At 38.6% G+C, this 12,809-nt stretch overlaps 2 protein-coding genes across 5 annotated transcripts; one reads left to right on the top strand and one right to left on the bottom strand.

The window, feature by feature from the left end:
- Positions 1–1,074: 1,074 nt before the first annotated feature.
- Positions 1,075–7,638, bottom strand: LOC116064970 (mannose-P-dolichol utilization defect 1 protein-like). 3 transcript variants are annotated; one of them, XM_031320399.2, is made up of 7 exons: positions 7,421–7,638; positions 7,133–7,198; positions 6,535–6,667; positions 5,933–6,018; positions 3,875–3,933; positions 3,650–3,760; positions 1,075–3,535 (listed from the first exon to the last, which is right to left on the bottom strand). In XM_031320399.2, the coding sequence occupies exons 1-7, from the start codon at positions 7,509–7,511 to the stop codon at positions 3,413–3,415; spliced, it is 669 nt and encodes a 222-aa protein (XP_031176259.1). In that variant the 5' UTR covers positions 7,512–7,638; the 3' UTR covers positions 1,075–3,412. The 3 variants fall into 3 exon arrangements, with proteins under 3 accessions (XP_031176259.1, XP_031176258.1, XP_035864578.1); XM_031320398.2 differs by having other exon boundaries at positions 3,875–3,990; positions 7,421–7,629; XM_036008685.1 differs by lacking the exon at positions 7,421–7,638 and adding an exon at positions 7,346–7,418 and having other exon boundaries at positions 3,875–3,990.
- Positions 7,639–8,810: 1,172 nt separating this feature from the next.
- On the top strand, positions 8,811–10,826 carry LOC116064973 (transmembrane 4 L6 family member 1-like). 2 transcript variants are annotated; one of them, XM_036008686.1, is made up of 5 exons: positions 8,811–9,060; positions 9,532–9,597; positions 10,032–10,165; positions 10,245–10,424; positions 10,550–10,826. In XM_036008686.1, the coding sequence occupies exons 1-5, from the start codon at positions 8,884–8,886 to the stop codon at positions 10,560–10,562; spliced, it is 570 nt and encodes a 189-aa protein (XP_035864579.1). In that variant the 5' UTR covers positions 8,811–8,883; the 3' UTR covers positions 10,563–10,826. The 2 variants fall into 2 exon arrangements, with proteins under 2 accessions (XP_035864579.1, XP_031176262.1); XM_031320402.2 differs by having other exon boundaries at positions 10,245–10,431; positions 10,554–10,826.
- The last annotated feature ends 1,983 nt before the right edge of the window (positions 10,827–12,809 follow it).

The raw sequence follows: 12,809 nt of genomic DNA, 5'->3' as shown, positions 1-12,809 counted from the left end.
ATCCTGCTGACAGACAAACAAACAGACAAACCAGAAACATAACCTTTGTGGAGGTAATCACACCTGATTCTTAACATGATGTACTGTCACTACACACTACTAGCCTACTGTACACTACCTTAGCCATACCATTATGATAACTCCATTTTTGTTAAGGTAATATATGCTGTGTGTGAATGGAAACCTGTTAGCTGTAGACCACAGTTAACGACTACAATAGTTACTGCTTAGTTTATATAATTTAGGAGTCTGAGGAGCAATATATAATGTGAAATACATGCTAAATGCTAAATGTACTTTTGATACTTTTTTTTGGTAATTGCTCAATTAATCACCATCGCAGATGGTTCCAATGTAAAGTCTTTGATGAATTTTGTATCATAAAAACCTCACGTTGTTTTAAGAGTTGAGCCATAATTAATAAATGCTACATGCAGCATCTTGGTTGTGTTTCATGAATGTCTTACAGAATGCACTCTGCATTAATGCTTTAATCATCATCGTTGACTTGATTTACTGGTGCATAGCACTCTTTCATGAAGCTTTCCCTTGATTTGCATTGTAACTTTAAGGTTGATGGCGTTCAATCTCTGAGATCTGAACAAGGAAATGACTGACACTCATTTCTGAAAACCAACTCAAGCAAAACACTTAACTTCCAGCTTCCAGTTTACTGTAAGGGGTTGGGTAATCTCGCCTCATCCCATTTCCTGAAGCTGTTTGATGCTTGGAACTGTACGAGTAGAACTACAGCAACAGTAAATGTGACACGACATGGTATGAAACATCATCAGAATGTTCCATCACCCACAGAGGAGGAAATAATCAGTGAAATGACCTGATCTGACGAAAGCTTGTATGTCTGTTCATGTCTGCTGCATGACTGCACTTCTTTCCCGGTATTAGGAATTACTTAGACAAAATTTGAGGAAGAATTGTTGTAGATGCTCTGTCAGTTTGTCCTTGAATTGAAAGCAGTTAACCCAAATACACTCAACAACTGACTGTCACCTGCAGATACCATTGAAAGCTGTGTTACCCCTGAGAGAAAAGTCATCTTATTTCAATCACTGCAGAGCGACAATAGATTTTTTTATTCCCTCACCCTCACAACAATGGGAAACTAACTACAGAAATAACATGTCTAAAATGATTAAATAGCATGACAATGAGAGTTCTTGTTTACACAGACACATGACTTGTTTTAAAGTAGATCTGAGTGTAGAACACCAGCATATTTATAGAAAAGACACTGTAAACATTTCCTGCTGTGCCTAAAATGACAGGAAGAATCAGCATAATATGTGTGTTCAATTCTTACAGAATGCACTCTGCTATTTTCTGTAATTTATCTGTACAATGGACTTGAAGAGCAAATAAATTATCTGACCTTTTATTGACCGACATTGTGGTGTTACCTTGTTTCATAAAGGATAAATTGAATATGACAAGAAAGGAAATGTTCATTTGCTATCATACTATACTCAACCTTTAGTACTAAAGCATCCCAAATTGCATTTAGGGAGGTTCAGGCCTGAGGTTCAGTTCCTCAAGTGTGACTGAATTTCCCAATCGACTGACTTATTAGAGAACAGAAAGTGCATCACTCTGTGTTTCCACATTGCTTATGCATTTATCAAGGGACCACATTTTGAGCATCATTTTGATTGATAGATTGCAGCAATGCTAGCGGCTGTATTTGTGGACAGTGGTACTTTGATATAATACCAACGTCAACATCCTCACAATGCCAATCCCAACACACTGTTTATGCAATGTAGATGTAAATGTCATTGGATGTGTATCCCTATCACATAAACTGTTGTCCTTTAATCTACCTACCCTACCTTTTAACGTTTTTTAAATCATTAAATGCTGAGACTAATTATCTTCTCTATGATCCCTTATGGCATAGCCTGTAGCATGTGCACCTCTCAATGCTAAACTGGTAGTAACAGTCAGTGCTATGCTTTGGATAACAAACATGCTTTAAAATGCAAACATAACATAATAGCCTTAGTAGGAGGCCATTTTTATTTATGTATACACAGATAATGTTTACCTGTGCCTCGGTCCTTTAACAGACCAGACATAAGGGTGATTGAAGGTGATAACTCTGTTAATTCTTTTATTTTATTACTGAATGTTAAGAAACAATTCACAGTATTATTAAATTCAGTTCAGAGTACAATTATGAAAAAGGTATGAAAGTAAGAAAATCCATAAATGTGTAACAGTAAAAACCCACAAGGAAATGGTTTATTATAGCTGGTGAGCCACATCACTAGTATGTGTGTGTTAAGTTGGATGGAAACAAACAAGTAATTGTCAAAACAAACAAGGTTAATGGGTCATTGGTGCACATATGCTGCCATGGTCACCTCAGTGTGTCTTAGCAGAGCTCCTACAAATGTCTGGAATGTTACTGAGCAACATTGAACACAACAGTGGCTGCCATTAGCTCAGAAGCCAGTCCAAAGTCACACAATTGATGCTCAGGAATACATCTAAAACCATCAACAGGTTACATTGTATTCCAAATCCTATATGTTGGTAAAAATGAGTGTTTTAATCATCATCGTTGACTTGATTTACTGGTGCATAGCACTCTTTAATGAATCTTTCCCTTGATTTGCATTGTAACTTTAAGGTTGATGGCGTTAAATCTCTGAGATCTGAACAAGGAAATGACTGACACTCATTTCTGAAAACCAACTCAAGCAAAACACTTAACTTCCAGCTTCCAGTTTACTGTAAGGGGTTGGGTAATCTCGCCTCATCCCATTTCCTGAAGCTGTTTGATGCTTGGAACTGTACGAGTAGAACTACAGCAACAGTAAATGTGACACGACATGGCATGAAACATCATAAGAATGTTCCATCACCCACAGAGGAGGAAATAATCAGTGAAATGACCTGATCTGACGAAAGCTTGTATGTCTGTTCATGTCTGCTGCATGACTGCACTTCTTTCCCGGTATTAGGAATTACTCAAGATGAAATTTGAGGAAGAATTGTTGTAGATGCTCTGTCAGTTTGTCCTTGAATTGAAAGCAGTTAACCCAAATACACTCAACAACTGACTGTCACCTGCAGATACCATTGAAAGCTGTGTTACCCCTGAGAGGAAAGTCATCTTATTTCAATCACTGCAGAGCGACAATAGATTTTGTTATTCCCTCACCCTCACAACAATGGGAAACTAACTACAAAAATAACATGTCTAATATGATTAAATAGCATGACAATGAGAGTTCTTGTTTACACAGACACATGACTTGTTTTAAAGTAGATCTGAGTGTAGAACACCAGCATATTTATAGAAAAGACACTGTAAACATGTCCTGCTATGCCTAAAATGACAGGAAGAATCAGCATAATATGAGTGTTCATTTGTCACCATCCTCCACCTCTACTCGTTCTTCTTTCTAGAGGTGGCGGTGCTGCTCCTGTAGCAGAGAACCTGGGCCAGGAGGACCCCGCTGAGACAGGCTGACACTGTGTGTGACAGAGTGGCAAATGAGCTTCCTGTCTCCTACAAGACAAAGTTTGAAGCAGTTAGCAAAGACAACAATGACATAATGGAGTAGTGCAAAATATGCAGTTGTACAGCTATGTTTATGTTTGTGTGTAGTTCCTAACTGTGTACCTGCAGAGACACAAAGATAACACCCAGAGACGCTGCCCACGATAGTAACACAGACAGAGTGGACAGTTGGCCTGTGTGGCCATTACAGTAGTTGGTTCCAGCCTGGAGAACCTGGAAACAACAAAGCCAGCTAATAAATTCTCTCGCATTGTGCATTATCACTTCACAGTTCACAGATCTTATTATTCGTTGGACAGCTCCGAAATTGCACAGAGAAGATGCTACCTTGCTTGCAATTAAAGCTGCCAAACTTGAGGTCTGCATCACTGAGACAGCTGCTGCTGCTGCATAGGAGCCCAGAAGGAACATTAGATACCCATAAGCCAAGAGGAACAACATACCTGTCACATAAATGGGATTGAATGAGGAATTAGATACACAAGAAAAAATGCCACGCAAGAAACCAAATGTGTTACCAAGAATGATCACTTACAAAATCAATAGTTATCTGACAAAACTTATTGGACTGTTTAAATAATCACATACTTTTCTAAAAAGGAATTTAGTCAATGTCAATTTCTGTCAATGTGTTTTAGCAGAAGGCCCCTGTGAGAAGTTTATGAGTTGAGTGGTAACACCACACGATGGCGCTGCAGGATCTGCATGAAGCTGGCCCCCCATGTCATCCAAAAATTATTAAAAACACTGCTATTCGTTTGTGCCAAGTTTGTGCCGTAACAATTATCGTTTGTGCTGTTAAGGGTTTTAAGTAATTCAACTTTACATTTTCTTGCCAGTGACATCACCCAGCCCCCCATTAATGTCCAAATCTCCCCAAAATGGTCTCAATCGTTTGTGCTACGTTTGTGCTGATTTGTGCCGGTAAAAGTAACATTTGTGCTACTTTGGTTTTTACGTTATCAGGCTTTATTTGTTACACGGCTACTATATTTGCGCTGCAAATGCTTCTGACACCAGCCATCACTCCCGTGAACGGGACATATAAATTCTAAAACGCTTAACGTGAAAAAGCTTAACGTGAAAAAAAAAAATAAACCAAAATCCAACGATTATAAAAGTTATCTCACATTAACGTTTTCTTCTTCATTGACGCCTATGGCGAGGAAAAAGCTTAACGTGGTTTAATGTACCTAAACAATGATCAATGATTACCAAATTTCTCTCTCATATTGATCCTCATAACCACTGAAAACTGTCAAAAAATCGAACCCAAAGTCCAATTATTATGGTCGTTATCTGACATTAAGCGTTTCTGCTTCATTAGAGCCTATTGTAAGGAAAAAGCTTAACGTGGTTTAATGTACCTAAACAACGATCAATCATCACCAAATTTCTCTCTCATGTTTTTTTTAACAGCACAAATGTAGCACAAACGATTGAGACCATTTGGGAGATTTGGACATTAATGGGGGGCTGGGTGATGTCACTGGCCAGAAAATGTAAAGTTGAATTACTTAAAACCCTTAACAGCACAAACGATAATTTTTACGGCACAAACGTAGCACAAACGAATAGCAGTGTTTTTAATAATTTTTGGATGACATGGGGGGCCAGCTTCACGCAGGTCGCTCCAGGAAAGCACTGACTAAAAATGAAACAGGAAGACTGTGTGAATGAAGGTCACCTGAAGCACTATCGTTAGCTGATAAACATTCAGCATAAGACTTATCAGACCACTCACAAGCTTTTTAGTAGCCTGTTTCCAGACCTCTGAATTATCCACATCTGAGATGTATTTTCAGTTACTCAGATATAATATGCTCCAAACAGGATATTCTGGGCTATTCCAAATGACTAAAGTGAATGTTGTATACAGCCACAGGTGATTAATTAATTCATTGCTACACAGTTTCTTAATTTGTGCTTCGTAGAGTCTTTTGATTTGAACAAAGCATGTTAAAGCATGTAGTAGCTTTGTCTAGATATACTTTATCATAAACTATTGCAATACTTAATTGCTTCTACTGACCAAAAGATCTTTGGACAGTTGAGTGTGAGGCAGAATCTGTTAGAGCAAGCGGTTTGATGAAAACATGGCTGGTACTAGGTGTTCACTTGGAAGTTATGCATTGTAAAGGTTTACAAGAATCAACATCCTCAGTAGAAATAAATGGGCTTGAGGCTGAGATCAACAGACAGGGGGAGGAAAGTCAAAGTATTTCGAGACTGGCTAACGCATTGTTGGTTTTGATCTTTTCATAGGATTTGTTGACAATAACAAAAAATATAGAATAATGCCAGACTTATCCTGAAAGTTCATACGTTATTTGGAATGGGACTTTGGTAAGATGTGCATGCATGTGCCTGTGTGTGTGTGCTAACCTTTTAGGGTTTCACCACGATAATGCAGGATGAGGAAGACAATCGCTGCGGTCTGGGCCAAGGCGAAGAGCCTCTCACCCCAGGCACTGCAGAGCGGTTCAAGTAAAACACAAGCACATCACATCTATGATAACAGATACATACTGTCAGCTGCAAAACATAATCATAATTCACTGTAGAGTATGTACATTAATGGACACACAGTTGTTGAACTTGACAGAACTTGCATTGAGGTGTGTAGAGTGTTAAACGTGTATTGAATGGATGTCACAAGTGCACACCCAGGGCCTTGTGCAAACAGCCTGTGAGTCACATATTTATATAGTTGAACATGTTACTGACATTAGTTTCCAGCATCACACAGAGTAACTCCATGTAAGGACACTGTGGTGTCTAGAGTTCAGAGAATGGTGTGAATAAACAGAAGTCAGTAAGTTTCTACATCTCAAATCCAGAAGTATTGGGATCGTTGCAAATTAACTAAGAAGTAAAACATGACTCTGATGTCACTTAATGACTCATGATCTGATCTGCCAGTAAATCAACATAGGCCGAGAACTCTTTGGCTTATTTATAAAAAAAAAATTAAAACAAATACGCACAAGAATGGGAAGTTGTTGGCAATGGCGTACACAACAGGACACGAGAAAACATATAGTTGCAGCAGCACGGAGGTCAGACTCAGGCCATCTGCACTTCTTCTCCACAGTATCTTCAACAGCTGAAGTAGCTGTGCTGCAGGGAGATGACACACAAGGAGGAGGTTAGAGGATAGAAAACCAACATGTAGTTAGTGGTGGTTGTGTGCAGATTAGGAATCAATATGTAAACAATAATGAGTAACACATTTCAGTTATGGACCTAAAACTTTTTATTATCCATATAAAACTGCATTGTCAACTTCAGTGTAATGTGACATAATTCAAGTTTCCCACTGATGTGTGGAAATGTGCTTCTTCATATAGCTGACATGTAAATGCAGTGGTTTTGTGATAGTATCACTAGGCCTGATGTTGTCATGGTTATCTACACTGGTACAGCAGTGAGTATTAGATAGCAGTTTACCAGAGTACTTACAGGCTGTTTGATCATTGTGTTGTACAGAGATCCAATTAATAGCCTAATGATAAGAAGAAGAGACTTTTTTGTTAGTTGTGTTTGTTAGTGATGTCCCGTTGCTTTAAGTTTTAGGCTTCTTACCCAGGAAAGTGTCCAGTAAGATCCATAATCCTACAGCTCTGTTCATTACAAACTTTAGGCAGGGCACTGCGACATAAATGACAAATATTAAAACAGTCAGATATAGCAGATGTTATTCTCCCACTGCTGGCTAACACAGTAAAAGGACGTTTGTGTGCCTAGACATAATTTTGTAAACAAGTAACAGGAGAGGCGAAACCCCCCCGTCCCTACCTCCCGCACATCTGGAAAGGTTTCCCGCAACATTTCACGCGCTTAACTCCGAAATTTCAACACAAAAAGCCTCACCGTTTATGTAAAAGCTGACGAAAATCCTCTCATAACATTTTTCTGGCATTACATAGGTAACCAGGAAGTCTTTGACGGGAGACGTGGCCATGTTGGTGGGTCAGCTGTGGCCAGGAGTACTCTCAGTAACAGGGGGAGTGGTTCAAAGATTCCCCAATATTTACAGCGGAGGACACAGAGCCCTGTGTTGGCTATGAGGGTCGCCCTGGGCCGGAAGTCCACATATAGTCTTATTTTTTGTTGGACAAATATGTACACCTATGGATTCTCTATAGCCTATATTCTATAGGCTACTGATACCTTTAAATGACATCTACGCCCTCTTCCTAAAAAATCCAGAAATGCAACCATGCAAATAAATTACTTTTAAATGAATGGATTTAACTGTCTCCTACTTAATTGAAAATGCCATGTGTGTGTGCACTGGAGGTTTCAAGCTTCCACATCACGCATTAAGTTGCATATTGGCTTTCAAACTTGTGATGTCACAAAATCCTGCTCAGGTGTTTAACTCAGATGTGTGTGTGTGTGTGTGTGTGTGTGTGTGTGTGTGTGTGTGTGTGTGTGTGTGTGTGTGTGTGTGTGTGTGTGTGAGCACAAAGAGACTTTTCCCTCTTCAGCAGTCTTCTACTGTGAAACACTGCACACACATCATTCTGCACAGAGAAGTTCAAACACCGCAGCTATGTCACACATTTTCAGTGGAGGGGACTTAATAAACAAACAAACAAACAACCAAATTAATAAATAGGCCAACATTCAGTGAACGTCTGTACCTGTATATGGTACCCTCAAACTCATTATATATACTGTAAACAATAGACAGTTTCCATCTTTAAACAAGGTTTTTATTCCCAGTTATTTAAGCCATTGATTTTCTTTCATGTGTGATGCATTAATTCATTGCCGGTTTGACGAAATGATAATTTAGACATTTAATTATTGTTAACTGTTATTTAAAGGTAACTCTTGTATGGTAGAGAAATCTAGAGTATACAGCGGTCTAGTTTTATAGAACAGTGAATTAGATTTGCCAAAGACTGCAGGTTTTACAATAAAAATGTCTTCAAATGTTTTCATGAGCTTTTTTCCCTTCTTTGCCAATTGTGGAGACAAATGAAAGATGATATAGTTATTGAAGTCCTTGATTATCTTCCTGTGTAATGCATGAATTTAGAACAGATGTTTTAAAATCAATTAGAAAAAAATTAAAAATAAATGTAGACACTTACAGTCTGGAGTAAAACGCTATACAGTATGGGTTTTTCTCCCTACTCATTCAAGAGTTCAAAGTATGTGGATTAAAACTACAACTACAACTAACACAAATACAGTTACTAAAGTACATGTAACACCAGTGTCCACCACTGTCATCAGTGGGACTTCTCTAAAAGACAGGAAGGATTTGAAAACCTAATGAGCAAGAGGTTGTACACCAGTTAGTTAGTTTTCACTCTGACAACATGTGTACTGGAAAATGTTCCCGTTGCATTGCTATTACTCTGTACCCATTAGCACTCATATGCATCATCTGTAACATCGTGTTGTTCTTTCCTGGCGGGGACGTCAAGTATGCCAAGGATGGACACATTACTGAGGAGGTGCTATACATGGGGGGACTCGTTGGAGGGGGTTTCATGGTGAGTTATCTGTTACTGAAGGGTGTAACTCTGGACTAAACGTTTCTATAAATTTGTTTCTGAAATGTGCAGCCTCAGGTAAAACTGAAAAACACTGGCTTGTATATTGTTTGTTTTATTGGTTTTACAGTGGTCATCTCGCCTGTTCTGGGTCCTTATATTGTGCTTCAGTAAATATTTGGGATTATCTTAATACTTCAAATCAACTGCATTATTAGTTAGTCTCATCAGTCAACACGTATCACATCTTTTAATGTATGATACTCTAATGAGGCCCATTTCATCCTGACTGAAGTAAAGTATGGAATTGTTAATGACAAGTTTGGCACAGTTTGAAAAGGAATTCCTCAAATAATGACTGACTGAATACTGTGTCAAAGTTCCCCAAATGCTGAATTGTTTCAACTAAACTAATTATTTATTTTGAACATGTTTTACACTGATGCTGTCAACTATTTTGTACCACCACAGGTGTTGATCGCAGCAATTTACATCAACTTGACTGAAGCTCAGGGGTGCTGTGGAAATCGCTTTGGGGTGAGTCAGTCAGACAGACATTTTAAGGTGTTCAGTTAAAGATAATAGTAAGCAAGCTATTCAGAGATCCTTGAGTTAAGATTATTTTGTCAAGAACTGTCACGTTCAACTAGATTCAAGTGTTTAATGGAGGCCAGTCAAGCTGAGAATGACTTAGCCATAAAGGAAAAACCCTGCATAATGCTGCATCACAGTTGCAGAACATTTACTCTTGAGATAGGTTTGAAAATGCACAACCATCAAAACCACAGCACAGTCTGTTTCGCCTTTTTCATATTTTCAAAAAAAGAGTTCATTTGTAAGTTCAAGTTCTGTGAAAAAGTCCTATTGGAATGAATTTAAACAGACAAAACACCACTGATATACATTACCATCTGAACATTTTTTAAACAATAAAACATCTCTGACCTTTGCTTACCATTTAACTTCTGCAGATGTTCTTATCAATTGCATTCGCTGCAGTTGGCGTGGCCGGGGCCCTGTACAGTTTAATCGTGGCAGTGCTCGGTTTGAATAATGGGCCCCTCTGCAAATATGATGGGATGTGGACGACACCTTTTAAAAACAGGTGACAAACAGAAGTAACTTTCTGACATTTGTCAACATCATGACGTTGTGGTCATTTATAAGCCACTTCTTTCACACAGTAATTCCACCTACCTGGCCGACCAGAAGTTGTGGGTAGAATGCAAAGAGCCAAAGAACGTGGTGCAGTTCAACATTGGATTGTTCCTTACCCTGATGGCGACCAGCTGTCTGCAGGTGTTGCTCTGTGCCATTCAGATGATCAACGGGCTATTTGGTTGTCTGTTTGGAGTCTGCAGCAACAAAGAGGTCACACTTCAGTTTCCCATGTTTCAGATACCTAAATCAGATATTTCTCACATAAGTTATAACATCAGTTCACCGGTCATTCATTTCTTTTCATTATTTGGTTTGTTGTTGTTTGTTTACAGCAACCATAAGCTCCTGGTCACTCATACCACATCTGAAGAGTTCCCTTGCGCCCCCTGTTGGAAGGCTGTTGTTCCTGGCTGCATGTGCCTAAAACGTTTACTTTGAAATTGTTGTTGCCTCTGATTAGATTTTAAAATTTTAATGTGCATTACATGATACTTCAAAATGTTTCAATGTATCAAGGTGTTGGAAAAACTGTTTTAGAAACAATTCATACTGATTACATGGTCAAGATCAAATAAATTGGATTAAAATATAATCTGCTGATCCACTGCTACAGTTCTGTGTCTTGTTATTCATATTTAATGTTAACTGTAGAACTACAATACATGTCACTCAATACTCTAGCAGCATGTTTAGCTATACACATGTTTCAGTGTTATCTCAAATTGTTAGACATATAAACTTAGTGTTGAAAAGTTACTGACATGTTAGGAAGGTTACAGTTATACAGTTGTGTTAAAACATAATAGCAGTCCAACATCACTAACCTCATGAATCAATTTTTTTGGTAGAAGTGATATTTCTACATGGCAAATAATTTACTAGTAAGTGTTGTAGAGTCATAGAAAACCAACAGACCCAACAGTCATGACATGCATGCTGCTCATTCTGTGTAACTGAATCTGTAATTGAAAGGGGCATGTTCAAAATAATAGCAGTGTTGTGTTCAATTAGTGAGGTGATTGATTCTGTGAAGAAACAGGTGTCAGTTATGGCCCATTTTTAAGGTAGGAAGGAAGCAAATGTTGTGCATGCTGGTTATAGTGCATTTCACACTGAAATACTCAGCAAAATGGATTGTTCCAGACATTACTCTGAGGAACAGCGGACTTTGATTAAAAAGTTGATTGGAGAAGGGAAAACATTTAAAGAAGTGCAGAAAATGATAGGCTGCTCAGCCAAAATTATTTCAAATGCCTTGAAATGGAGTCCAAAGCCCGAAAACAGTCAACTACCATTCGAATGGATCAAAGAATAGCCAAAATGGCAAAGGCTCAACCAATGATCAGCTCCAGGAAAATCAAAGAAGACTTAAAGTTACCTGTGAGTACTGTTACGATCAGAAGAAGGCTATGTGAAGCAAAGCTATCAGCTAGAAGCCCCCGCAAAGTCCCATTGCTGAAAAAAAGACATGTACTGAATAGGTTGAAATTTGCCAAAGGACACATTGACTGACCAGAGGAGAAATGGGGCAACATTCAGTGGACTGATGAGAGCAAAACTGTTCTTTTTGGGTCTAGGGGCCGCAGACAGTTTGTCCGATGACCCCCATGCACTGAATTCAAGCCACAGTACACTGTGAAGACAGTAAAGCATGGTGGTGCAAAAATCATGTTATGGGGATGTTTCTCATACTGTGGTGTTGGGCCTATTTATCGCATACCAGGGATCATGGATCAGTTTCAATACATCAAAATACTTGAAGAGGTCATGTTGCCTTATGCTGAAGAGGAAATGCCTTTGAAGTGGGTCTTTCAACAAGACAATGACCCAAAACACACCAGTAAGCGAGCAAAGTCTTGGTTCCAGATGAACAAGATTGATGTTATGGAGTGGCCAGCCCAATCCCCAGACCTCAATCCCATAGAAAACTTGTGGGGTGACATCAAAAATGCTGTTTCTGAGGCAAAACCCAGTAATGCAGAGGAATTATAGAATGTAGTTCAATCATCCTGGGCTGGACTACCGGTTCACAGGTGCCAGAAGTTGGTCGACTCCATGCAACACAGATGTGAAGCAGTTCTCAGAAATAATGGTTATGCAACTAAATATTAGTGCAGTGATTCAAAGTAAAGCAAACCCTTGAAACATTTTTCAGTTTATACAGTAAATGTTTGAGTTTGTAAAGAAAAATGCAAATACTGATGTTTTTTTGAACAGCCTAATATTCCTTTTTCTTCACTTTCTGTAAAGGTATAACACAAACTTGATCACTTTTGGTCATGTTTTGATTTGGAATTGAATGTGCAGTGTTCCCAACGCATTGATATTATGGAATTAAAAGCTATTCTAAGGATTTTGAGCATTATTCACTTTTTTAAACACTGCTACTATTCTGAACACAACTGTATATATTGACCAGCTGATCATTTAGATCCTATTGGCCAGGACAGAGCATGTATAAAGTATATAACTTTACTATAATGGGGACTCTTGCAGGGTTCTTACTGCTACAGAATGTCCTGGCTTTAACAAAGTTAAAGAGGTCAAAGAGCATTGCAGACTTTCTGTCATGATGCAGCACCCAGAGA

Source organism: Sander lucioperca, chromosome 13 (genome assembly GCF_008315115.2).
Source record: "Sander lucioperca isolate FBNREF2018 chromosome 13, SLUC_FBN_1.2, whole genome shotgun sequence".
NCBI classification, from domain to species: Eukaryota; Metazoa; Chordata; class Actinopteri; order Perciformes; family Percidae; genus Sander; species Sander lucioperca.
This window is presented reverse-complemented; position numbering and strand designations above follow the sequence as displayed.